Source organism: Etheostoma spectabile, chromosome 7, assembly GCF_008692095.1.
Source record: "Etheostoma spectabile isolate EspeVRDwgs_2016 chromosome 7, UIUC_Espe_1.0, whole genome shotgun sequence".
Taxonomy (NCBI): domain Eukaryota; kingdom Metazoa; phylum Chordata; class Actinopteri; order Perciformes; family Percidae; genus Etheostoma; species Etheostoma spectabile.
Window position 1 is genome coordinate 4892740 of NC_045739.1, and position 25486 is coordinate 4918225.

A 25486-nucleotide genomic window follows, 5' to 3' on the forward strand; every position below is an offset into this window, starting at 1 on the left:
ACAAATGTCAAATAAAGTGACAAAAATGTGAAAAGATGTCGAAAAAAGTAACAAAAACGTCAAAAAAGTGACAAATGTAAAAGAGAAAAAGAAAAAAAGCTTTGAAAATTTGGGGAAAAAACCCACGAGCATTTTAAAAGGCTCAAAAAAGGTCGACAAACGTTGAAAAAGTGACAAAATCATTGGGGGGGGGGGGAAAGCCACAAAAGGGTCGAAAAAGACAACCATAACCTTGATAGAAGGTTTTTCATTTTAAATTTGGACTCAAAAAACAAAAATTTCCAGGAAGACACCACAAGGGCCAACTATGACAAAGATAAAGAGATAATTGGGACAGGACTGTTGTATTGGATTGTACTGGGCCCCCCAAAAAGGGTTCTTTAAAAAAACACAAATTTGAGGCTAAATGCTCTCATGTTTACAGGAAAAATAATATAACTATAAATGGTAGACTTGAAATACAGAACCTGCGCTTTACATTAAAATGCATGTGCAACCATCCACTCTCCCAAAGACAAAAAAAAGAAAAGAAAAAAACTACAGACACACACACACACTGCTCCTAAACATAAACCTGAGAAAAGATTTTCAGCTTGCTTTTGCAACAACAAAAAAAAAAAACACACTTCTCAGAAAGAACTAAGGTCAGCAGGCAAAGATACAATCTGAGCAAATATTTGTGCGGGAAAGTGTTGAGAACACCAGCATGTCAATTTAGGTCTGCTTTTTTTATCCAGATTAAACAACACATGTCAAGGTGGGTTTTATTGCTTTTCTCCCAGTTTATTGTTGTACCAATTCAGCAGTAAAAAGATGGTTGAGACATCGGAGCACACTGTAGAACATCTTAGCCAGCTCTCAATAAATAGACCTATTAAATATGACAGATTGTATTACAGCCGAGGGATATAAACCTGAAAATGTCTAGCACACAGAACAAGATGCCACGTGCAAAGCTCCCACTTTCTCTCTCTCTCTCTCTCTCTCTCTCTCTCTCTCTGACAGGTCAGCTGAATGCTGCTGTTAAACTGTGCGTTAGGTCCTGTATACGGAACAGCTCTGACTGATGATATATGTCGACATTTAAACAGGTCCAAGTTATCATAAATTGTCTTCCGCCATCACTGTGTAGCGTTCGTGCACACGTGAGGCAGAGAGAGGCAGATCGAGTTGAAACTCAACGCTTTTCTGTCGACTTTGTTTTCATTTCCTCAGAGCTGGTGTGTACTGTGTGAAAGAAAACAGGCAGCATTACATACAGGAGAAAACACAAAACCCAAGTGACATTCTAGGAAATAAATACACGTTGTGCTTTAAAAAAAAAAAAAAAAAAATACATATATATTTACACAGTATTGTACATAGAAGAAATTCAGAACATCCATCCAGGTATCTCAGTCATAAAAATATATTTATATAATAAAATCTACAGTAAAAGTATCAGCTACAATAACAATTACTGAAAAAAACAAAAGATAGTTGACTGTGAATGAATATACAGTACAATCACTGCTTTTAATGTCTTGTATGTACAGTAGAAAGCACAAACGTAAGTGTGTGTGTGTGTGTGTGTGTGTGTGTGTGTGTGTAATTATAAATGTATATGTATGCATTTCCAAGTTTTGACTGCCACTTCATTAGCTTGGAGCCATGAGGTAAATCCAGGAGGCTTTCAACAGTTCCGGTTGAGGGAAGGGTATCTAAGGGGTGTGTGTGCATATTTGTTTGTGCGTGTGTGTGTGTTTGTGTGTGTGTGTGTGCACTTGTGGCGAGGAGTCTAAAATGGATTGAAATCCCCGTTGAGCCACACAACATTGGGTTTACTTCAGGACAGGACAAAATGTAACAAGAGTATCTTTCATACGGAAGACTGTCTTGACCTCTCAGAACGTTCATAAAATACATGCAGTACATTTTGTACTCCATTCTCAATGTTTCAAATGCTGCCTGACAGCAGGAAGAAGCCCTTTCTACTCATGTGTGTGTGTGCATTATGTGTGTGTCTCTATGTAAAGACAGTCTAGTGGCAGCCACAAGCTCTGACCACCATGTTGCGGTATTTCTTGAGGATGACGTTGGAGCTGTCATCGAAGTAGAGCACCGAGATGGCGTGGAGCTGTGTGGGAGCACAGCAAGGCTTAGGAACCGTCTCCGGGTTAATAAAATGAACCTGGGAAGAGTAGGGGGAGTTCAAATGTTAAAATCATCATCACACCACAAATTAATATTAACAAATGGTTTTAAAAAAAAGATGTATCACACAGGGCCATACACTCAATCTTACTACTGTTGGAGAAAAGCAGTCTTTAAAATGTTGACCTTATCCTGTGTCGCATCACTGATGACAGTTTACTCTAAAATACAATCTGCAACGGCTTTGGCTCATCGAATACAGTAGTTTGAACAGCGGCTACATTGTCTTGACAGTTGATGAGATGATTAGACTCTTAACATGACTGCTGGGTTTTTGTTCCCTGCTTTCATGGTTACTCACAAGGGTTTGCACAATGGCATGGTTTGTGGCGTTCATGTAGGAGTTCAACGGGAAGGCACACTCTCCCTCGCAATAGTACGCCGCATATCCTTCTGGAGCGATGATCCAGTCCTGAGAATGGGGAGGGAGTAGCACAGACATGTAGGTTTGTAGAATTGGGAAAATACTGATAGTAATGATAGATGATGTTGCATTTGCACCTTTTCTCAAAAGAGCACTGTCACATTACTTGCCTCACCTTGGATTCTGGTGTCTTTTCAGGTAATATTATAATTGTATATTGTCAGCTGTTAATCAAAATATAAATTCAAAGATGCAACTAACTCTTCAAAGAAAAAAGAATGACAAAGAAAATAAGATTATATTATATATATGTCAAGCTGAAACTATGGAAATAATACCCCTGGGCTCAGGCATTATATGGGTTGATTCTAGTTTAGTTTATCAGGACTCTGGGATAAGACCCACAACCACGAGTATCTGATTTGGGCTACCTGGGAGTTGTGGGGGAGGAGTGCTTTCCGTACCTGCCATCCCAAGTCTCTGAAACTGACGTAGAGCTCGTGCTTCTTACAGGCCTGCTTCTGATCAGTACTGCTGTTTTCTGGGGTTAGACAACAGAAAGATGGAGAGGGAGTATACATCAACACATGTGCTATTATCCCATTCAGCTACAAGAGTAACTATTTACTGTAGTCAGACCCCAATTGGACAGAGATGATAAAGAACAGACCTAAACACATCCAGTATTCTCATACAAAAACATCAAGATTTTAACAATGGCTGAAGGAAATCAGCTCCAGCTACAGCAGCAATTTGGTAATTGTTTCAAATGAATGGGCCACCCTGCTTGGAGGTCTCTCTGCTGGGCTTTGAGTTTCCACTGGATGAAACACATGTGCACACAGTAGGCTCGCCCCTTTTTTCATAACTCGTCTTTATTCTCTCTCCTTTCTATTCACCCATTTCAAACTTTAATTTCCCCATTTACCCCATCCATGTGTAAAAAAAAAAAAAAAAGCAGTCTGTTTTCTATCTAAAAGGTATCTCGCTTGCTTCCTCTGGTGACCTCTGGGGCTCTGTGGTGCATTAGTTCCTGAGAGTGGTTCACATTGGAAATGATCATGAGCGACTGGTTCTCATCATCCAGTTAAAGACCGCTAGTATCCAAAGTTCCAAACAGGCCCATTTGGACCATGTGTTGTGGCCCCGGGTGCCCCACAGCACACCGCAGATGTGTTCTGCCATAAAAGCCTGTGGTCCCTTACCTCCATGCAGGGAACTTGGCTCCAACAGCTCTGTAATGCTCGTGTAAATAAACAAAGACAGCAGAGGGATATTTGAAGCTCAGGCATTACAGTCTAATGTTTCAGCGCCTCACATAAACACAGCCCTCTCACACCTCTAAAACAAAGCCCCCAAGTATGCATCACATGTTTTGTCGTACAAAAATCACATCCATTCCAATAGCATGCTTTAGTTGCTCTGGATATATTGTATATTTGGAGATGGTTGTGTTTGCATGTCCATGAGTACACACTATGTGTTAAACCACTCATCTGTGTCCCATTCCATGGATTCTCCACATTGCCAACAAAAGCCAGATCAAAACAGGGGTTGGCTCAAAACAATAGCATAAATCAGAGCTGGCTGTATATGCAGCATACACACTTTGCGTGTTTACCTGCAACATTGGCCACTCTCAGTGCCTCTTGGTTCTTTGTCCCTTTGGAGCGGTTGGGATTACGCTGTTTGCCCCCCCCTTGTGCTGAGCGGATGCTTCGCAGGTGTACCTCAGTGGCTTTAAAGAAGGCCACCATGAAGGGTTGTTTATTCTGAGGCCCACTGCGACCAATCAGCCCGGCCACCCGAGGATTGATGCTCTCCCCTGTAGGGGGAGACAGAGAGAACAGTTCAACCGGTTTTGGCTTCACAGAAATCCAGATTTCTTTTCATACAGGGTGATGTATAAGGAAAAGCTTTTGAAATCAAGTAAATGTGTGCCCGCTTGGTGTGTCTGTATTTAGAGTTTATTTTGCATGTGTGTGGTCCTCGCTCTCCTCACTGCAACCACTTTTGTCTGTTTTGCAAATGAGATTTTGCCTCTGTGAATTCCTTTCCCTTTTTATCGTCCCTTCTCTGCCTCTGCAATGGCAAGAACAAAGCCTCTCTACTCGTGAGTGAGCGTGTGTTTGTGTGGGTGTGTGTTCGTGCATGTGCTCTCTAGCATCTACTTCTCATGTAGAAGAATGTGTGTCTGATCGCCGTTATGTGGTAAATCAAGACCTATGGTCGCCGCTGGCGACGGGATGTCCCGTGGACCTGTCTGTACATGCTCGCCCATTACACTTCATACACAAACACACATTCATAGATACAGCTTCTCCAGCACTTCCCTCCCACAACATGAAAGCAATACAATTGTCTGTTTTCTTCACCTAACATGTAACATCCTGCCAGCCTGTAGAGAGATAATATTCTCAAACACGCTCTTGTACTTCACACTGTTTGTTGATAAAGCTTTCCACTGACTAACCTCCAAGCCTTGCAATCACAACCTGCTGCTAAGATGTTATCCTTTGCATAACGCAGTGTATTTTCTGCTTGTCTGCTAATGATGCTGAGGGTATGACGGATGAATGAATGATGTGCAGCAGGGTTTGATATATCTTTGCTGCGTACACACAATAAATGCATCAACTGAGTATCTGGCCTATGATGTCAATGCATGTTGTATTATAATGTGGTAATGTTGTCACGATACTAGAATTTATACCACGGAAAAATACATAAAAGTCCTAGCCATATAAAATTTGATCATTATTTAACTTAACACCTGCATGCAGTGCTGGTACAGAAAAAACACTGAACACATATCAAGACACGGTTGACTTGACCATCTACTTCTGTTATTGTAAATGTGTTCACCACTAGATTTTAAATTAAGTATAAACTCTATCAACTACACAAACTTCATTTTGCAATGTCTGCGCTTTAAATTGAGCTTTACCTCAATCCACTAAGGAATCTTTACTCTGAGTACATTTTAGGGTATACCTAGGACCCTGCTGGATAACTGGTAACTCATAAACTGAATTAGCTACATTAATTCATACATTCAATACTTTAATTTTACTTAAAATAGTTACCATGTTTTACTATAAACACCTGTGCAAACTCAACACAACCGTCGTGAAATAAATCATATCTACTGATTTTTTAAATTCTTGTTTACACTGTCAGAAGGGTGTTAAATCATCTCAGTGATTTTTTTCTGGCGTCCCATCACCTCGTCCTTGTACCTTTGTTCTTGTCCTTTTCTGATGCATGTTCTTCAGGCACTCAGGTAATATGGTGACCTGTGACTTCCTATGTGCCAGGGAATACGCTGAGCTGACTGACACTCACCATTTGTGCTCTCCAGGGCAAGCTGTAGACCCAGGTTCCTGCCAGGGTTCAGGACCCAGTGGTTACTGGTGGCTGTCACGTCAAACACCAACCAGCCCTCCTCTGCTGCCCAGATCACCCGAGAGTCCAGCAGAAACAGGTCTGACTCCCTGGTGGGGAGGCGAAAGACAATCAAATTTTACACTCAAAGTCAGAGCCAAGATAAGTCAACACAGGTTATTTGCACAACTACAAACGTTGGGTTGAAACCATGTGTAAAGCTAAGTGACCGAAGCACAAAAGTAATGGAGTGGAGAGAGGGCGTCGCAAGAGTGTAACGAAGTGAAACAAAGGGAGATAGATGGAGTAAGAAAAAGAGTGAGAGAGGGAAGGCTCCAGATGGTGAGGCCCAGGGGAACACTTCATTTTTGTAATTGACAATAATGGCTTTATAAACGGCCGGTCCTTTCATACACTACACACAGTCCATCACTGGCTGGAATTTAGTGAGAGAGCCAGAAAGCCAAAGAGAGAAAGAAAGAGAGAGAAGGTGGTACACAGCTGCGGAAGAGGAAAAAAATTGTAAAAAAGTAGTGAATGAAATAATGCATATCCAAGTCAGACAGGATTTTCTACCCTTTCCCCAATCTGAGACTAAAATCTCTTGTTCTTCATGTGGCCATTCATGTATCCCAACCTATTTTCTAACTGGGCAGATAGTATGTCACAGAGCTCTGGTTCATTCATGTACCCAGACCCGTCTCTGGCAAAGGAATAAATGACTGTGTTGTTCCCTCTGGACAACAGAAACCTTTAGGAGGGGTCGAGGAGAGCAGGACATGGGCCATTCCCGAGTTACATACACCTTCTGGACGGCCCAGATTAGCCTCATGGAGAAGGTGGGTCTAAGAACTGTTCTGAGTGGAAATGCTTTGTATTAAGGACCGCAATTTATGCTTATTTTCATTACTGATACATATAGTGTTTTTAATTAATGAATTGTCTAATAAATAGAAGAAAATAATGACAAAGATGAATATCATAATATCAAGGTGATGTCGTTAAGTTACAAACAAAAGTCCAAAACCTAAAGATTTTGAAGACCTTTCTTCTTGATTCTGCCTTTCTTTAAATAAGTGTTCATTTCTTATACTGCACTGTAACATTTATTCCTGTATTTTATCTGTTTTTATATTTGAACTGTTACTGAAGCTACATTGTTGAAAATTGGGACTGGCATAAAAAAGTGTATTAAAAAGTATGGGACCGCCCGTTCTGGGAACAGATAGGATTGCGGGTAGAGAGCAATGGCTTACAAATTGTCCCATAGTAGCGTCCTAAAATGTTGTATTTTTATCTTTTTTTATATATTTTTTTATTGGTTTCAACTGCCCTTTAATGTTTTTTGTAAAGCACTTTGAATTGCCCTGTTGCTGAAATTAAATTCACAAATAAAGATGCCTTGCCCTAACTTGCCTTAAACATATTCAATTGACATTAGGCTTTTTTCACAGACATTTTGACATTTCACAGTAGTAAAAAGCCCAGATGTACTGTATATAAACGTGAATATATTTCACTTGTTGGACAATATTGAAACATACTTTACATTGCTGGCGCTCAAACTAACAAAACCATATATCCAAGCTCACCTATCAGAGTGCTCCTCCAACACCTGGTAGACGCTGATGCGGAAGGTTTCATTATCGAAACGTTCGTGAATGAAGTCTTTATAAATACGAAATTCAGCAGCAGTGACGGCCTCACCCTCCGGGATCCGTGAAAGGTCGAATCTGAACTCTCTGTGATGCCGCCGCACTGGTAGGAACTCCTTATCGTGCTCCACTGCAAACAAAACAAAAGTAAAACATATGAAAACTAAACAAAAAATGCATCATCTAACGGACTCTATGCATGCAGTTGTTGTTGTTTTTACATTCCCCCCTTTACCAACAGGTATACAAAATGTGTGCAGGGAGACACAGAGGGGTATTTTAACTCAATGAATTACAGAGAATCTAAACTAACTCTGACTAAATCTAAAAAGTCTTGAGTCGAGGCTTGAGAACAAATGTCTTTTTCTCTCAGAATTTCTACTATTTATTCTTCTGAAACAGTCCATCAACCGCTGTTGTTAGCAAGGAGCTGACATAGCTTGTCACACTCCGGGTCCGTTCCAGAATAAAACATCTATAGATATGCGGTACACATGTTGGCCTATGATTGAAACACATTCATGAGGCCGAGCACTAGAAGCAATGCATCTGGCGCGCACTGAGCCATGATAGAGAGATGCAGGCGGACTCTGACAGCTTTATGAGTCCCTTTCTTCTCCCTCTCTTCCTCCGATAGCCCCGGAGAGTATACCAGTCTGTCCTTCATCTGGTTCTCATGAGTTAGGGGCTTCATGTTTGGTGTACCCCATCCCCTCCTCTCTCTCATCCCCATAACCCAGCTTTCCAACCCCCTGCACCCCAAAGACGTGCCCCCCTTGACCCTTCTCCTCTCATGTCCCAGCAGGACATCCCAGGGGTCAGCGCCTTGTCTCTCATCATCTCCTGGCTCTCCTTCCACCCCTCTCTTTATTAACTGTCAGACAGACCGCCCACACCACCACGCATCAATACATATACAAACAGAATCATACACACACACAAACACCATAAATGATTTATTTATAAGATTGCAAAAACCATGAAAACAATGCATCATCTATCCAGATCTTGTGGGTATTTTGAGCACTTCTTTCCTACGATTGTGTCCCTCCTTCTCTATACTGTAGTTTAGAGTAGAGATGTCCTCCCACCCTTATTTATATAGCACCTATAACAACCAGAGATTATAAAGTGCGTAACAAGGGGGGAAAAAATATACAAAATGGCGATAAAAATGATATTATACCATTGCAAATTGAAACTTTGGGTTTTGGGGTCAGACAAACAAACAATTTAAATCCAAAAGATTCATTGATTGCAAAAAAAAGAGTCTGCGGCCACGCTAGCCGCTCTGTGAGGCTATAGGCACAGTAGCGCTTTGAGCTAAATGCTCAGAATCAGCACACTAACATGCTAAGGTTTATACGATTTAATGTTTATCATGTTTACCATCTTTCTTATTAGCGCTGAAAACAAAGCACAGCTTAAGCAGATAGAAATGTTTTGCAGGTATCTGGTCACATACCAAAGTATTGGACAGATTGAAATTTGGACCTGACGATGAAGCTAGATGATAACCAAAGTTATCATAGTTCAAAAGATTGAATGGCAATCTATGTTATATTTGTTGAGAAACTTCTGACAGACTGACTGACCAACAGACTGACAAAGCCATCCATAGAGCCATGGCGCTAGTGGATACAAAAAATGTTTACAGTCCTAATACAGTTTAAACCATTTGCCCCTGCAGGGCTAAGTCACAGCTGGGGACAGAGGACAGCCCTCTCCAGCAGCCCATCCCTCTGCTATCTTCAGCAGCCATCCATCGCTACTCAACAGTTCTTTATCCGAGTCAAATGTCTCTGAACTCTCAACTTTAGTTAGAAAAGCCATCATCACATGGAGCAATCATCACACTAATGCATGCACACCTTATTTTTACAGTCTACACACACGCACACACACGCACACGCACACACACACACACAAACACACACCAATTCAAATGAATTTCTGACGACAGCGTAATTGTTCTATACCAGCTGTTAGTAATATAAGTGTGCAATGATGTAAATGTTATGCATGTTTCACTACACAGTTTGTGCTGTGTTTTTTTCACTGCACACCTGCCTCATTGTCTTCCTCAGCTCAGTTTTTTTATGGAGTTGTCCCGATGGACTTTATGCCCCACACCCCCTTTCATTTATGTCTCTATTAAACCCAGTTGTTGAAGGACATTATACAAAGGCAGCACTGTGAGATGATTGGCCAGAGCAGGGGTAAAGAAAGGATCTAATTACTCTTCAATGAGGGACAGCTCTGCTCTCTGTTGGCCATTAGATGGCCTAGCTTTAGGCTCCCATTGTCCTCGGTCTGCTATGGGCACACATTGGAATGGTTTGAAAAGCTGTTCAACTCTTTCTGAAAACAATGGACTTAGACCTTCATCAATTTAACAGCGTGCTCTCTGTCCACACAAATATGCACTGTGGACCTCTCCGTCAATCAGGGCTTTCATCAAGCCCCCACCCTCCAAGTCACCCTTTACGACATTACATTGACTATGCTGAAAATGCATGCTTCTAGTGCTGAAAAGTCTAAAGCTACACCTATACCTGAAACTGAAATCACACTCCAACTCTACTACACACTGTAGGCTATAGCAGCCCAGTGGTTAAACAAAACAAATGTTCTAGATTCAAAAGAGGAATATAACAAAGTTAGGACTACCATTTTTATTTGATCTTCCATCCATTGACTTACTACATGTTTTTGGTGGCCTCTCACACATTCTCTTTTCACCTTCATACCTCTCTGCTCCAGGGCCTGCTTTTTCCTCTACCACACCAGGGACCTCTCCCTCCTCCTGTAGCCCAGTGCAGGTGCACTCCCTCTGGGGAGAAAGCCAGACCTGTTCCTCAGCCTCCAGGGCAGCCGCCCGCCCCTTCACTGTAAAAGCTCTTTATCTTTGCTTGTGAGAACAGCTGGATGCTGCTGTGAAACTCCCACACTATTTCTCTTGCATCGTTTTCCATTTCCACTCCTCACTGTGTGAATTTCATCTGTACAGTTTAAGAGAAAATGAGAGCAGCCTACAAAGCGAAGCTTTAGCCTCTGCCACGATGCTGCCTTTGTCTCTCTGACTCTTTCTCTTCCAGCCCATTATAGCAGTATGGCAGTCATTATATGAGGGGAAGAGGCACAGTCAAAGTCAAGCGGGTGCATTTATGACTTCCTCTGGGAGGAAGCGAGTAGCCATCGCCCCACCTGTGTCGCAAACATGCACACACCACAAACATGGTGAACACACCCTCTCATGGCTTATGAGCCCTTCATTCCAAGTAGCCGGCGTCCAGATTGGTTGTTGCTCCTCACACACACAACTACACACACAACGCACACACAACATACACACACACCCAACTATCAAAAAGTGTTTCCTGTGAAGCAAACGGTCTTGTGCGTCACAGCACGGTAACACAATCATTATGGGTTTCTGTAATCCATAATTAGAGATGCACACACACACCAGCACACAAACATATACACATACACAGGGAGCTGCTTTATCATTCGGTCTGACATCTGATTTGCTTTTTATACAACTTGCTGATGATGCACAGTTATCCCACATCATTTGACTTGTGTGGGCCACACACGTGCACAGCAGCACACATCAGAGATTTTGTGATGATGACGACTGACTTCTCCGTCCTCCAAACCTACCATACACCTGGCAACCAGAGGGGTTTGATCCCTGTGTTAGCATCTTTTAAGATTTATGCAAGGCGTACGGCTTCCTTGTCCTGTACTCCACTGCTGACAATCTCTAACCTTTGATCTTTAATCAACAGTGATTTGAGGTTCACTATTCTACAGCAATTTGGTGATTTCTGAATTTCAAAATACACTCAAATACACTATCTACTCCTGTTTGTGGAACATTTGCTAAAAGCTATGGTTCTCCTTTGTTTAGGAAATGATCTAGCCTTTTACAAAAAATTACATTTGTTACCCATTTCTTCAATGGGAACAAATGGGAGCCACTGACAGGCTGGGTTTCATTGGATTTGCTGACAATAACAAAAACATTATATATACTGTACCCAGCTTTGTCCTTTCACAAATCTTTGTCTTTTCTTGCATGCTCCTATCCCCCTCTCCTGCCGAGCCAGTAGACCTAAGACACTTCTCCGACACCTCAAGCTCCGGAGCGGCAGCGGCCAAATCTGACGGCTCGCATTAGCCCAAGTGTCTGTTCGGCACCCTCACACCTGTTAGTCCCGCGTTGCACGCTTCCGCTGCCCAGCAGGAGGGATCTCACCCCTGGCACCACTTTCACTTTTCTCAACCGACAGCTTAAGCCACCCCCCCCCCCCCCCCCCTCCTCTCCTACTTTCCCACCTTCAGCTCTCTTGAGATAACTGTGCAACCATTATCTGCACAACATTCTGCATCCCTGTGGAGCCCATTAACTCTAACAGCACACCTGATTCCCAAACCAGACACTACAAAAAGCGATGAGTCAAATCACGGTCAGTTCATTTTATCACAAGAATCTGGACGTAAATGAGGGGGACGCTACATAGAGGCATGCAGATTTAAGTGACGCACTATGATCTGTCTCTTTCTTTCTTTCTGTTGCTCTAACTTCAACAATGTTTTAAGCACAGTTCTGGGAACAAATAAGTCATAGTTTCCGTAAGCTAAAAGGAGGAGGGGAAGAAAAACTGAGTGCAAGGAACGGGCAGATTGCTCAAGATGTTTATCCTATAAAGAGTAGAGAGGGTTTGATCTCTTGGGTACCGGGTGACTACCCACAGTAGGGTGATTACCACGTTAGGAAACATCCTGCCCAATGGCGACTACTGATGACATCATGCCTGTGTGATGTATTTGTACTGCTGTAGGGCCTGACAGCAATGGCTCCCTGGACAAGGGTCAGCAAAGTTTCATGCTATAACTTACTCACACTTAACGATCATTAACTCACCGCAGTGTGTGTGTGTGTGTGTGTGTGTGTGTGTGTGTGTGTGTGGTGTGTGTGTGTGTGTGTGTGTGTGTGTCTGTGCACATTCACATACACATGCCTTTGAGCCTGTGTGCAAGTCGAAGCAGTAGCCACAGGAAGAAGTCTTTACATTTTATACTTGTGGTCAAACCAAATGTTTGAGTTCTTTAGCCCGAGGGCCACTGAGAGGTATCCAATTCACCCACAGCTTTGTTGATCACTCTCTCTCCCTCTCACACAGCCATCAAACATGTTTGCCCTCTGCACCCGTAAACTGTAGTGCTGGGTTCCACCTCATGCTTCGCTGGGCATCATGGACCAGAGATTTATACTGGATGTGTAACAGCCTGGAACTCACAGGAATGTATCAGACTATAAAGCCTCTCTTTGGCACTCTGTCCTTTACAAAGAAAGCGCGCAGGAGCTGTGTTGAAGGGTCAGTTCGTCCAAAGTACAAAATGACCTTATCTTTACTGGTGTCTGGCCATGCACATAGTTTGGGTTTAAAGGAAGAGTTTGACATGTCAGGGAATACGCCTATTCACTTTCTGGCAGAGAGTTGCATGAGAAGATTGATTCCACTTTCATATCTGTATGTTAAATATGAAGCTGGAGTAGCTGGTTAGCTTAGCTTAGCATAAAGACTGAAAACAGAAGAAAAAAGATAGCTTGGCTCGTTAATTTAATCTGTATAAAAACTGAAGTGTAAAAACAACAATTCACAAGATTTATGTCCTGGACTATTTCTTGGCTTGGAGCAGTTGCCAGGCAACCAGAGGAGACTACATGATTTTGTACAAATTAAACAAATAAAACACAAAGCGTTAATTAGTAAACTTCAGAGGTGCTGGCAAGCAGATTTTGTCACTTACAGACAGATACATCCCTTTTCCCCTCTGCTTTCAGTCTTTGTGCTGAGCCAAATATTATTCATATTTCACAGACATACATGAGAGTAATATCAATATTTTTGTCTAACTCAAGGCTTCTTTAATACCATCGATAGAATCAAAAGTGAGAAAATATATAATTTCACATTTTAATTAATTTTGGATGAACCTCTCCTTTACTGTAAGCCAAAGTGGTGATTCTGAAGAGCCCACACTACAGTGATTGAAGGTTCTGCAGGACAAATTGAGTCATCTCCAAAATTGGAGCTTAGACATCATCATCATGTTCCCTCAGAGGTCTGTCGAGAGAGATTGCACATTAGCGAAAGGCAACGAGGACAACAAAGAAACCACATCCTAAATCTTCAGCGGCCATTGTTCTGTAGTGAGATATAATGTGTGGAGAGACAGGGACGAAGGGGTGTGGACAGATCTGTTAAAGGCAATGAGGGATCTCTCTGTGCTAATGCACAGTAACCATCTGCACTTCCTCTTAACTGCAGGATAAAACAACTCAGAGACGTGGAACCACAGCCATTCAGTTTCCCCCTCTCACTCTTCCCCTCATCTCCTTGTTTTTATGTTCTTTAATTTTGTGGCCACAGGGGCCACACCCTTCTCAACCAGCCAAGCCACCTCTTATTATAGACCTCAGGAAAATGCACATACAATACGCACATTGGCACAAAGAGACACACAGATTTCCCAGGGTCTACATAAAACCTTTTATAATTTCCTCCTGCACCCCAGAGCGGCATCGTGTGCACACATGACGGGCACATTGGCACCCTAAATTTAACAGCTTGTTGTTTATTTTGTTTAATTAAAGCCCATTGCTTTTTTTGAAATAAAAAGAGTAGTTGTGGAGGAAACACAGCTGCACGCTTGCCTAAACAAATAGAAACCTGCCACATGCAGTTCATATTCCAACGCAAAATGTCATCACTTATCATAAAAAGCACTTGCATACAGTTATTGCTTGGCTTTTACAAGCTTTGATTTGGCTGTTGAAACCTGTTGAGGAATCTGGTCAGTATTACGGGCTTCCGCTAACGCAATCTTCCGCTAGGAGAACTAACACACATCACACAGTGCAGCTGGCGACTGGGCAGGGTAAGTGGCTCTAAAATTGTGTTTTTCAATGCACAAACACACACACATAACTGCCCTAACACGAATGCTCTGAACTAAAGCACATTATGTTCCCACAAGGAAAGGAAATAAAGACAGAAATGCACTCGGTTTGAAGAAATGCACGGCATTCATTCGGGATCCACCTTTTCCCTCTCTTCTTGGCCTTTCCTTTCCTCTCATCTTTCCTTTTCTCTCTTTTCCTTCTCCTCTTATCGCCTTCCTCCTCTCCCCTCGGCCCTGTCAGTTCCCCCAGTGCCAAGCAAAGAGTGCTGTATTTGTTTTTGCAGCAGCAGAGCTGTTGGTCCCAGGATCCCTGGCTGTGCTCTGGCCCACATCTGCTCTCATAGCTTCGCTGCTTGGTACCCACCGTCATAGAAGTGCAGAGGAGTCTTATGTGCTGCCAGTCACTGATAAGGCAAGGCCAAAGTAACCCAGATGAAAGTGAAGTGGCTAAACGCACGAAAAATTCATTTTGTTATCCACTTCACTTTATATACTCTCACAGCTTACTTTAATGTATCAATTATTTCTCTTTATATATGCAAATTGCAGTGGTTGCGTATTGTCTGCAGGTCAAATAATGTGAGTTTAACACAAAATCTGAGCTACATTTGGAGACAGACAGAAAAGAGAAAAGTATTAGAGTTGGAGAGTGAAATTATTAGAAAAACTAAAATAAGCCCAATGTTCCTGGCAATGAAGGAACTCCGTCCATCATTGTAGCAGAGCTAGAACGCCCGCTGCTTAGTACATCTGGGCCTTTTAAACGCTTGCCACATTTGTCAAGTCCCACACGCAGAGTGTTTCATCATCCCTCCCAGCAAGTCCCTTTAGACTGGCCAAGAGCACGGAGGCTCTGCTATGTACATCCAGATGTCATTCTGGACTCCTGGGTTCAACAGGTGAATAAGAGATAAATGAAAACAAAACCAGGATTTTCCTGGATCTCTGTTGCTGCAGACTTTGTAAAGCTGCCTGAAATTTAAGAGAGGAAAGATTCTTTGTCTCCATTTGTGGTATTTTACTTACACACCAGATCTCAGCGTAATTCATCAAATTGTGGAAAGCATTAGGATAAATTACCTGACAGGAAGGCAGGTCTATCTGTACCAACTGTTACATTCCTCTACTTCTGCTCACTCCCTGTCCAGCAGAAGGCAATAAAACATGCACTCAATAACACTAATTAGCTCCAGAAACATTCCTCTTGGGCAAATAAAGTGTGGGTGCGTTTCTCTCAACACACTTATGCACGTACATACACATGCACTATACACATTTAGTTCACTAGGAGTGTATACAGAAGCGATGACATAAATCTACAGGAGGGAGAAAGGCATACTAACAGTTGCATGGACAGGCTGTGTGCACACACTCACTCACACACACACACACACACACGAATGAAGAATAACTGGCCTTCAACACATACTTGTGTTTCAATTTTCTGGTCCTCATGTGATGAGAAGCCTTCTCAAACACATTTGGGGAAGCAGCTTCTAGTGTGAGATGGAGAGACCGGGACAGACGAATCCATCAAATTACAACAACTCAACGATCGACAAAAAGTGCGAGGAGTGAGAAATGAAGTAAAGAGAATGGAAAGCTGTATTTTGGGTTCAGAGAAAGTGTGTGTATGAGTGTATGTATGTGTGTGTGTGTGTGTGTCTGTGAGAGAGAGAGAGGTGGGGAGTGGAAAAACACACCAAAGAACTTGAGAAAGTGTTGAAATGTTTTATGTCTGGAAGCACGGGAGGTTTACACCCCTGGAGGTGAGGGCCAGGGCAGGAGGTTGGAGACTAAACACCACACAACACCACTGGGACCATATAATAACTAACTAATTAAAACTGCTGATAATCAATACTGTTGACTCAGGAGCGTAGGGAGGGAAATTTGGTTTCAATTTTGGGCCTGCGTGTGGGGACATACTGGAGACAGGGCCAGACATGATGGTGGAGGTCGAGATGAGGAGACTTGTTGGACTCTGAAAAGATAAAGTTTCTCTGCACAGCTGCTTTGGCCTGCAGACAGAAGGAAACATCTGTATTAACCTCAGCACCATGGGCAGCCTGCTGTGAAGAGGAATGCAAGAAGCAAGAGATGAGGGTGGGGAGGGAATGAACTGGATAGGAGTATGTTTTTTGTTAAAAGAGAGATATTGGAGCCATTCATTTGAAATTACAAGTGTGGAACCCTCCACTTCTCGGCTATCGGCTATAAAACAAGAACTGCGTGCCTCTGGTGTGACTGTAGTGTGACAGCTGCTTCCGAGCATGCGGCCGTGAGTGTGTGAGCCGGTGACACAGTGCTGTCTGAAAGCCAAAGCCTCTAATAAATCCAAACTAATTTACCAGTTAGACATTTCTTCCCCTGTCGGCTCTCTATTACCTTCCTTATTACCACATTCTATAAAGCAGATAGAACTGGCAGACAATCTATGTGGCAGCACTGATGGGAGCAGACGGCGGGGCCCTGAATGGTGGAGGGCCAGCTGGTGCCCTGTCAGGTCACCAAGGTAACGCAGAGGATAATTACCTGCTAGTGCACTGACTCACTCAGCCAAGTCTGTTCACGACACCCCTCCCTTCTCAGATCACAGCCAAAAGTCACTAGTTGAATATATGCAAAGCCTTAACATGACACAGTACTAACACTAAAACTGGTCCCCATGTGCAACGTCACCGCTCAAACTGGGTGAGATAACAATATCAAAATGTTGCACATTGCAACAATGAGAGAAAGAAAACCAGTGGAGCTGTGTTTGTGTACTGCTTTTCAACTCCGATTAGTGAAATGTATCCCATCTGGTGTAGATTAACAGCAGCAGAACATTGGGCAATTAAATACACCCTGGTAGCACATTTCTTTTCAACAGCTTTATATTTGTTCACTTTTTTGATGCTTTTACTTTACAACAGCACCCCCTCTGAGTGGCTTAAAGGCTGACTTACAGCATCACTGTTACACATGCAGTGGCCTGCCAGCCATGGTTTAGTTACTGAAAAAGCACAGTTTATAAGAACAGTAAGCCATGACAGTGTGACCGTGAGGAAGCATGCACAAAAACACAACCCTGAAACAGAAGCCGGTATTATCATGATATTATTGAGGATTGTTTTTACAATACTGGTACTTACCATAATAAGGCAAATGTATGCAAAATCAATTGTAAAATAATCAAATATGAATGTTGCTGTCACCATTATACACCAACCTTCTCATCAAACTAATTTATACATAATCTGTTGGTGGATTTGTTGACAACATTAGAAAAAAATCTTTTAACTTAGAACAATATTATGATAAGACCATATCATCACAGTATTAATCCACATTATTGGCCAGCCCAAATCTACACACACACACACATGGACCGCAGAGTTGCCTCTTTTCCTCAACCTCATCTTAGGCTAAGTTAATACATGTCAGATTGCATGAGAACAGACAAAATAACAAAACGGTGACTACCACACCTCATGATAACATGCCTCCCACACAAACACAGGTGATGATGTTGCTACTGTTTCAGTCATCCAGGATGCAAATAGTAGACGTCCAAGTCACAGCCCTTTCCTGTGGTCTAGGACAGTGGTTCCTGGCCTTGGTCTAAAGAACACCCACAGCCCTGTCAGACGAACTCACCCCTCCACCGATTCACTAATTATTATATAAAAGATTATATGTTTTTTTCCACAATTGAACTGTCAATATTAAGTTTGGTTTGGTCAACAATTACTACTAGTATAGTGCTACTACTACTTGCTGTGAAGCTGAATGTTTCAACCATTTATCCAGCAGGCTAGTTTTAGCTAATTATGTGAACAGTTTAGTCATTATTTTTAGCTCACGGCTTAAACTTCTGTGCTCGCTTGGTAACTAGTTTTTCCACTTTTACACAAATGCAACACATAGGGCCCTATTTTAACGATCTGAATTATACCCATTTTAACGACCTTATCTATTTTAATGCGCCTGTGCCAGGCGTGAAGGCGTGAGGGTGCGTTTAGGGGCGTGTTCAAATCCACTTTTGCTAGTTTGACGGCAGAAAAAAAGGTCAGCGCGCCAGGCGCATGTTTCAAAAGGGTTGTACTTGGTGTCTTCATTAATTCATAGGTGTGTTTTGGGCGTAACATGCAATAAACAAATCAGTGTGTCATCTGCCATTCCCTTTAAAAGCCAGGCGTTTTTGGCACATTGATATTATGATGCAACGTAATATTTTTTATTTTTAATCTTTTGCGTGTGTGTGCTGCACCGGGTGCAAGATAAGACCCATAGTGTTTAGATGTTACAGTTGACTCAATGTTAACAAGTGAATGAATTCTTTTAATCAAATCATAATTTATATTTTTTCTAGTTCCGACCGATAAAGGCTGATACCAATTTGGTGATTAAAAAATCTGACATTCCAATTTATAAGTCGATAGGTATTTTTTTGTTGTTGTTATTTTGTAGTTATGTGTGAGTCCTCACTGAACTACTATGATAATGCAGTTAAAAAATAAATTTGTTGGTTTTACTGTCACAACAGAACAGAGGAACATCAAAATATATTAAAGTTCTGATGAATAAAATGTATAAATATACAAACAGTTCTTTGAACGAAAACACAATAACAAAAAAAAATCAAAATCTGTCTTTTTTCAAGTTGGTTGGGTTACGCTACAATTTTTTCACATACCCCCTAGCAACAGCAGAAATACCCCTGGTTGGGAATCACTGCTCTAGGAGGTGTAAATAAGCGTTTTAGGTAGGTTATGAGTGTTTGTAGGTGTGCCTGAATGGCAAGTATGATTTTAAGATGCATTGCACTGAACAGTAGCTTAGCACACGCCAAATTAGCGGCCTGTGGTTTGTTAAGGAGGAAATGCCTTAATTTACAGTGGCTGAGAGCTAATGCTGCCAGAGAACACTGAGACGATTAAATAATAGTTACAAAAAGGATGTGTACTGTAGATACATGAGTGTGTAGGCAGATAGGCAGACAGATAGACAATGTTGGCAAGTAATATGTTAAAATGCAACTTTTATAACTTTCTTTTTGCACCTTTCTGTAGACATCTCTACCTTGTGTGTGTGTTGCGCTTACTTGCTGGCGTGTTATCATGGCATGTCCGGCACACACCCTGAGTGACATGGGTGACCTGTGTTTTGCATAGCAGTGTACACATTCTGAATGTATGCTGTAAGCCATTTACACAGCTGGGCTTTTAAACTGAAGTGACTCAGTGAGGGGACGTTCCTGGACCTGGGGTCTGTACCAAAGCCTACACCCGCCCTAGTTGGCTGCACTGGAGTTTGCAACCCTCACACAAGCTGACAACAGAGTGTAGCAGCTCCCCTGAATGGCATCAGGAAGTAAGAGGATGAGCTAGTAAAACATGATTTTTTTATTACTAATATTAAGTGTAGTTCATTGAGATACGTTCTTTGACTTAGTTTACATTCTACCAATAGGTCTATGATGTACCAACAGTAAAATCAGATACATTCTTCAGTCACAGTATTTGCCTTCAATAACAACACAAACCAGTGCATGCAAACAGGCCTCTCAGGAAGCTGCAGCCAGTGTGCAAAGTCTGACTAATGTACCTTGGCATGGTGCTTTTGTAGACATGCAGAGCTTTGAGGGACAGTTTTAAATAAAAGCCACACTCATTTTGCTCTCAGACAACCTAAATAAGAAAACAAACCCACAATGAGTAAATGTGGAAAGGAAGGAATTTGGAGAGGAAACAGTCAATCCATTAGATAGCCATCACTTATTTTCTGCATCTCTCTCTCTTCTCTCCCATGTGAAGGATAATTAAACAGCATACTATCTGCTGTTTTGAATCAAGCTGCTTGGATACATATTTGATGGTATTACATGAGACTCAGGGAGAAACCTAACAATGAACCCTACTGACAGATGCAACACGTGGCAGATAGCACACACATAGCAATGACAAATGCCCACTTTATATCCAAATGGGTAACAAATTAGGAAACACTGAACATGTGCCATGAGGAAGACTCAACCTGAACAAACGCCATCACTAACTTTATTAGACCCAAGACTTCAGGAAGGCGGTGTGACTTTCTTTCCATGATCCTCTAATATATTAAATAAAATGTTCATTCCTGCTGATGTGACCCATCTTTGTTTACATTTTCTCCCTGCTTTAAGCATCATCCTTGCAAGTGAAACAGACCAAGTCCCAACCATCTTTCAGCTTTCTTTGTCTCTCAAAAGCTCTCTTCTTCTAGTCAGCTTACTGCAGCCTCAGCCCTTGAGTTTGTGAGTCTCTGTGGTCAAATCCATCTGTGTCAAAGCCTGTCAAAAATAGTCACAATGCAGCAGCTCCCACAGTAATTACACAGTGCAGTGGTGGAACCAGTGTCACCTCCCTCTCTCTTGCCAAGGCGCTCCAACATTGATCTTTCCAGGGTTTAATGTAAACTTCCAACTCCTTGCAGAATGTCACTAAAATTCTGGTGGTTTAACTGTTTATACCTGCTCAGAATTCCATTAAATTGTTTTCTCTGTCTTGTACTATATTATGGTAAAGGTTAATACACTCAAATTAAACACAGCAACTTGTCTGGAACATAAGACGAATAGTTGCTGTGACTGCATGTGTTAAGCAAATTAAATTATAATTAGGGGTGGGAATCACCAGACGCCTCCCGATATGATATTCTCACAATACTTATGCCACGATATGATTTGCGATTTTAAACATATTGCAATATTCTGCGATATATTGCAATTTATATCCTTTGTCAAACTTCTTATTTTTCCCAATTTCAAATGATGTCCCCAAAAGGAGACTTTGTCAACATCAGTTTTCTCTGAAAAGATTTTTTTTTCTTCTTTTTGTTCATATCCCTTCAATTGTATTGCTGCAATAGTCAAGGGATAGTCAAGCAGACAAACTGACCAAAAACATATATAATAAAACATATATAATAAAAGATTCATACTTGGCGGCTGTGTATTGATACAGTATTGACACTGACAATATTGCGATACTATGCTGTATTGATTTTTTCCACCACCCCTACTTTTAATGATGTGTTTATCTATCCATAAATCTGAAACTGCTTGCTAATGTTGCAATTATTTGCACTTAACAGCCTCTGAAAATAGTCAGATACTGTTTAATTTTAATAAACATTCTGATTAGATAAGCACAGTGGTCTGGGGAACAACATTTAACAACCAAGAACTCAACATGGCGTGCATCCTACAACACAATGATTCATTGTGTGAAACTAACTAAACTAACTTTGGATCCTCATTAACTGGCAATATTTTGTGGTCTGAGTGTCTATAGGGAGGTCTCCAGATTAGAGTGAAGGGAGGACCCAGTTAACTTTGAACCCATTCTTCTGTTGACTTACTCATTCTTTAGATAACACATGGTTGACATTTTAGCTGCTGGCTGGTCCATCATCCACAGATCCAGCACCTGAACATTAGCTGGTTGCACAGCTGTTTAACAGAGACAGACACTGGAATGTGACACTCCTGGTATTAGCTGGATATCTGTGCAAAGTTGTTTTTAAACCTGGTTGTTGTACTGTTCTCCTGTATGTGTGCATGTAGGAGAAACATTAGAAAAATACAGGTGGTGCTCCTTAGGGAAGGTAAGTCACAAGCTAAAATCCACAAGGAATCTACTATCTCCTTTGACACATTGATATCTTTTGACTTAAATACTGATGACGGATCCTAAAAACAGCATTGAGTTGCAACAAGTGGAGAGCCATACTTGCAGTAAACTGTGAATATATATAGATACAGGCCTTTGGAGGATCACTTGACAACAACTACAGAAACTTCAAGCCAAAAATGTGACAGTGTTTGTGTGTCCTTGCAAAAATCTTTATTCATCTAACTATACTGTATGCTACTTGTTTTCATTACAATTAAAAATCTAAATATTGTGCTTGAGAGACTGGACTAAGTAAAAGTGCACACTAGTGGCTTGGATCCTTGCCATCATTACAACATTGCTTTAATAAATCTTGTTAAACGTATTTTCAATAGCTTTTGGTCATACAAATGGTGAGAGAATAAGCAGCCTACCCAAATTGACAAAGCTCATGACCATGTCTGCGTCGTTCAAGAAGTTGTTGTCTTGCAGGCTGGCTATTGGGGGCCCCTGGGTGGTGAAGACGGGCTTGTAGGGGTACGAGTATCTGTCCTCGTCCCCCTCTATGGACATGGCGTTGTACAAGTCCAACATAAACATCGGGGCAGCGTTGTGCTTTCCGTGGAGGTGGGGTCGCGGCCGGTGCGGCAGCCCCAGGATCGACAGGATCTCCCGCTGCATCTCTCTGCGCTCCTGGCTCTTCAGCCGACGGTGGATGAAACTGGAGTGGAACTCGTTGTCCAAAGTAAAGTTCGTAAAAGCGGTATCCGCCAAGACGCAGTAGCTCCAAACCAAGAGCAGAGCCGGAGCACGTCTATCCAAAATCGGTGCCATGGTACTCGCCATGCGTAATTGCGCCCAGTTCTGTTCGCCGAAACGCTGGCAAGTGGATATTGAACTTGTAGCAACAGGCAGGCTCTGTTCAATATCTAAAGTCAGATACGGACCCTCATGTTGAGGGAAGTGCTCCCAAATGAAACATCAACTCAACTTCACACTTCCTTTTGTTGATTGGTTTTTGGGCAGCTTGTGTTCGCGCGGACCTCCGTCCTCATCCACAGCCTGTGGCGAACGGTAGTGCAGCTGCAACTGCAGAGTGGAGACTGCTATCAGAGCCGTTTCACCGGGAGAGACTCGACCAAGTCCTGAGGACGCGCTGTGTGCTGGGAGGAGCAGGATTGAAGGGGGTTGGGGGAGGGGGGGGGGGGGGGGGGGGGGGGAGGGAGGGGAAGAGGACAGAGCGTGTATGTTGTGGTTTCTAATGAGGATAGATCGAAGTGGCCTTGTTACCACTTGGAGAAAGGCTTGAGGCTACATGTGCAAATAGAAAACGGATTAGGACGGGATTTGTATCATGATGCTTCAGTTTATGATGAAGCACATTTCGTCATTCCTTTCCCACAATTCATAGGGCATGTGTGCTTGTGTGGATTCAATAATGACAGATGTCCAGGCAGTGACAATAGCCTTTCAGTCTTAGTGTGCTTTCGGAAAATAACAGACTTCATATCAGGGAGTCATTATTTGCTTGTGTGGGTGAATCCTTCAATACTATGGGAGAGGTTTTAACATGCAGTTGCAATACTGCCACTGTAATAGTTACTCTGCAGGTGCACTCTCTGAATACCTTGGCTCACATTGTTTTAATACTTAAAAGTCGGTTGTCTTTTAATGTCAAAGAGGCAGTATTACAGTCTCAGAACAACCATTTCATGCTGCACTATTGAAGATATCCAAGCTTTCTACACTCACTGCTGGAGAAGGAGGTTTGTGACAAAGGCAGCGGTGCACAGACAGAGAGCAGACCGGGAAGGAGGGGTGCAGATGTTTGGCAGCTGCCTCATCCCTCCATCTGCCCCCCTGGCCCCAGCACCTCTTAAACACCACACTTTAATGGAACGCTGCTGACCCTCTTGTGCGCTCTGCTCTCAGTGACACATGCGGAGGCATTTTTAGATGCCCCATGGACTGACCGCTTTATCTAGACAGACCTCCTAAAACCTTTTCACTACACAGAGAATGGAATTTTAAAGGCTCTGTAGATGAGATGTTTTAGGACTACAACTTGCCAGGTGATTTTTATGACAATAAAATTAGACTTCAATAGCACAGCCAGAGTGGCTGCCAGACGGCTTAAGCTATTAGCAAACAGAGGAAGAGAGGAACGGAGGCAGAGCGTGTCTTGGGGTCTTCTACACTTAGCTCACCTTCCTGCCCATTTAATGTGGTTGTTCTTGTCTTCAAAGGTGTTCCACTCCTCTTTTTCCAATGACAATTCAACATGGCTTTAAGTCTGAAAGCTTCCATAGCCCGCCACTACTCATTCTGTATATCTAATCCTCTATTTGCTTTTAAATGGCCTTTCAGTAGTAGCCTGTAACATATAAACATTTCTATCCGGTGCCTCAGATAGAATCAGCTAATGGCCGTAGGTGTTTACATTATAGCAGTTTCCGACAGGGGACTTGAAAGGGTCTTGGTTTCAGTTATAACTATACATCTTCCGTTCCTTCCCTCTCTCTCATTGTCTTACACTCATTCTCATGCTCTCTCAACCTTGCTGTAAGGTTGGTAAGGTCAAAACCCCTGGTGCTCCTCCAACAACCCCCAGCCCTTGGCTTAGTTTGTGCCCAAAGAGGGGCTGACAATCCTGGGCAGGATAATAGGAACAGACCCCCCTTTGTTTGGTCCTCCATGGCCCTGATGACAGTCACAGTAAACAGTGTTGGGCACAGGCTGAGGCCAGGCTGGGTGAGCTGCACTGAGGGGCCTTTGACAAGGAGAACTAAAGCAGAACAAATAGTGTTTGAACCTTCAGTGGACGACATGTAAAAAAAAAAACGTTGAAAAGATTTCTTTCAAGTATTTTATGCAAAACTCAATACTTTTTATAAGATACACACAACCACTTACACATGTGGACATCCAGTCTACATCGTCAAGGCCTATACAATTACATTTAAGACAATTAAGTAGTAAAATAAAACACATGCTTATAATGTCTGCCCGGCCATTGAAGAGATTTTATGCACTTCTGCCAATAGGGATAGTATAGCTAGGTAAATCACCAGAGGACAGAACAGTGGTGAGTTGGACAGCTGTACAACCATGACATATAGCTATATACTATTAGGGCTTACAAAGGTGAGCTCACAAGACTTTTACATGTTATATTTATGGTCAGTTTCTTCATCCTGTTCTCTATTTAGGTAGTTTTCAATCTTACATTTCATTTTACTCAAATTCAGCAATTGGCCCAGGGCATTTTGAGT

General features: G+C 42.2%; 1 protein-coding gene across 1 annotated transcript; it reads right to left on the reverse strand.

Annotated features, from left to right (window-relative positions):
• Nucleotides 1-1554: 1554 nt before the first annotated feature.
• On the reverse strand, nucleotides 1555-23358 carry bmp7b (bone morphogenetic protein 7b). The gene is made up of 7 exons (XM_032520290.1): nucleotides 22649-23358; nucleotides 7534-7726; nucleotides 5903-6051; nucleotides 4179-4382; nucleotides 3022-3098; nucleotides 2495-2605; nucleotides 1555-2170 (listed from the first exon to the last, which is right to left on the reverse strand). The coding sequence occupies exons 1-7, from the start codon at nucleotides 23058-23060 to the stop codon at nucleotides 2021-2023; spliced, it is 1296 nt and encodes a 431-aa protein (XP_032376181.1). The 5' UTR covers nucleotides 23061-23358; the 3' UTR covers nucleotides 1555-2020.
• Nucleotides 23359-25486: the final 2128 nt, after the last annotated feature.

What these genes read in the sequence shown, in the direction of transcription:
- bmp7b (XM_032520290.1), bottom strand. Translation starts at nt 23,060, where the DNA reads ATGGCGAGTACCATGGCACCGATTTTGGATAGACGTGCTCCGGCTCTG. An exon ending in TTGGAGGAGCACTCTGATAG is followed by an intron (nt 6,052 to 7,533) that starts GTGAGCTTGGAT and finishes CCTCCCCACCAG; the next exon opens with GGAGTCAGACCTGTTTCTGC. An exon ending in GAGAGTGGCCAATGTTGCAG is followed by an intron (nt 3,099 to 4,178) that starts GTAAACACGCAA and finishes GTCTAACCCCAG; the next exon opens with AAAACAGCAGTACTGATCAG.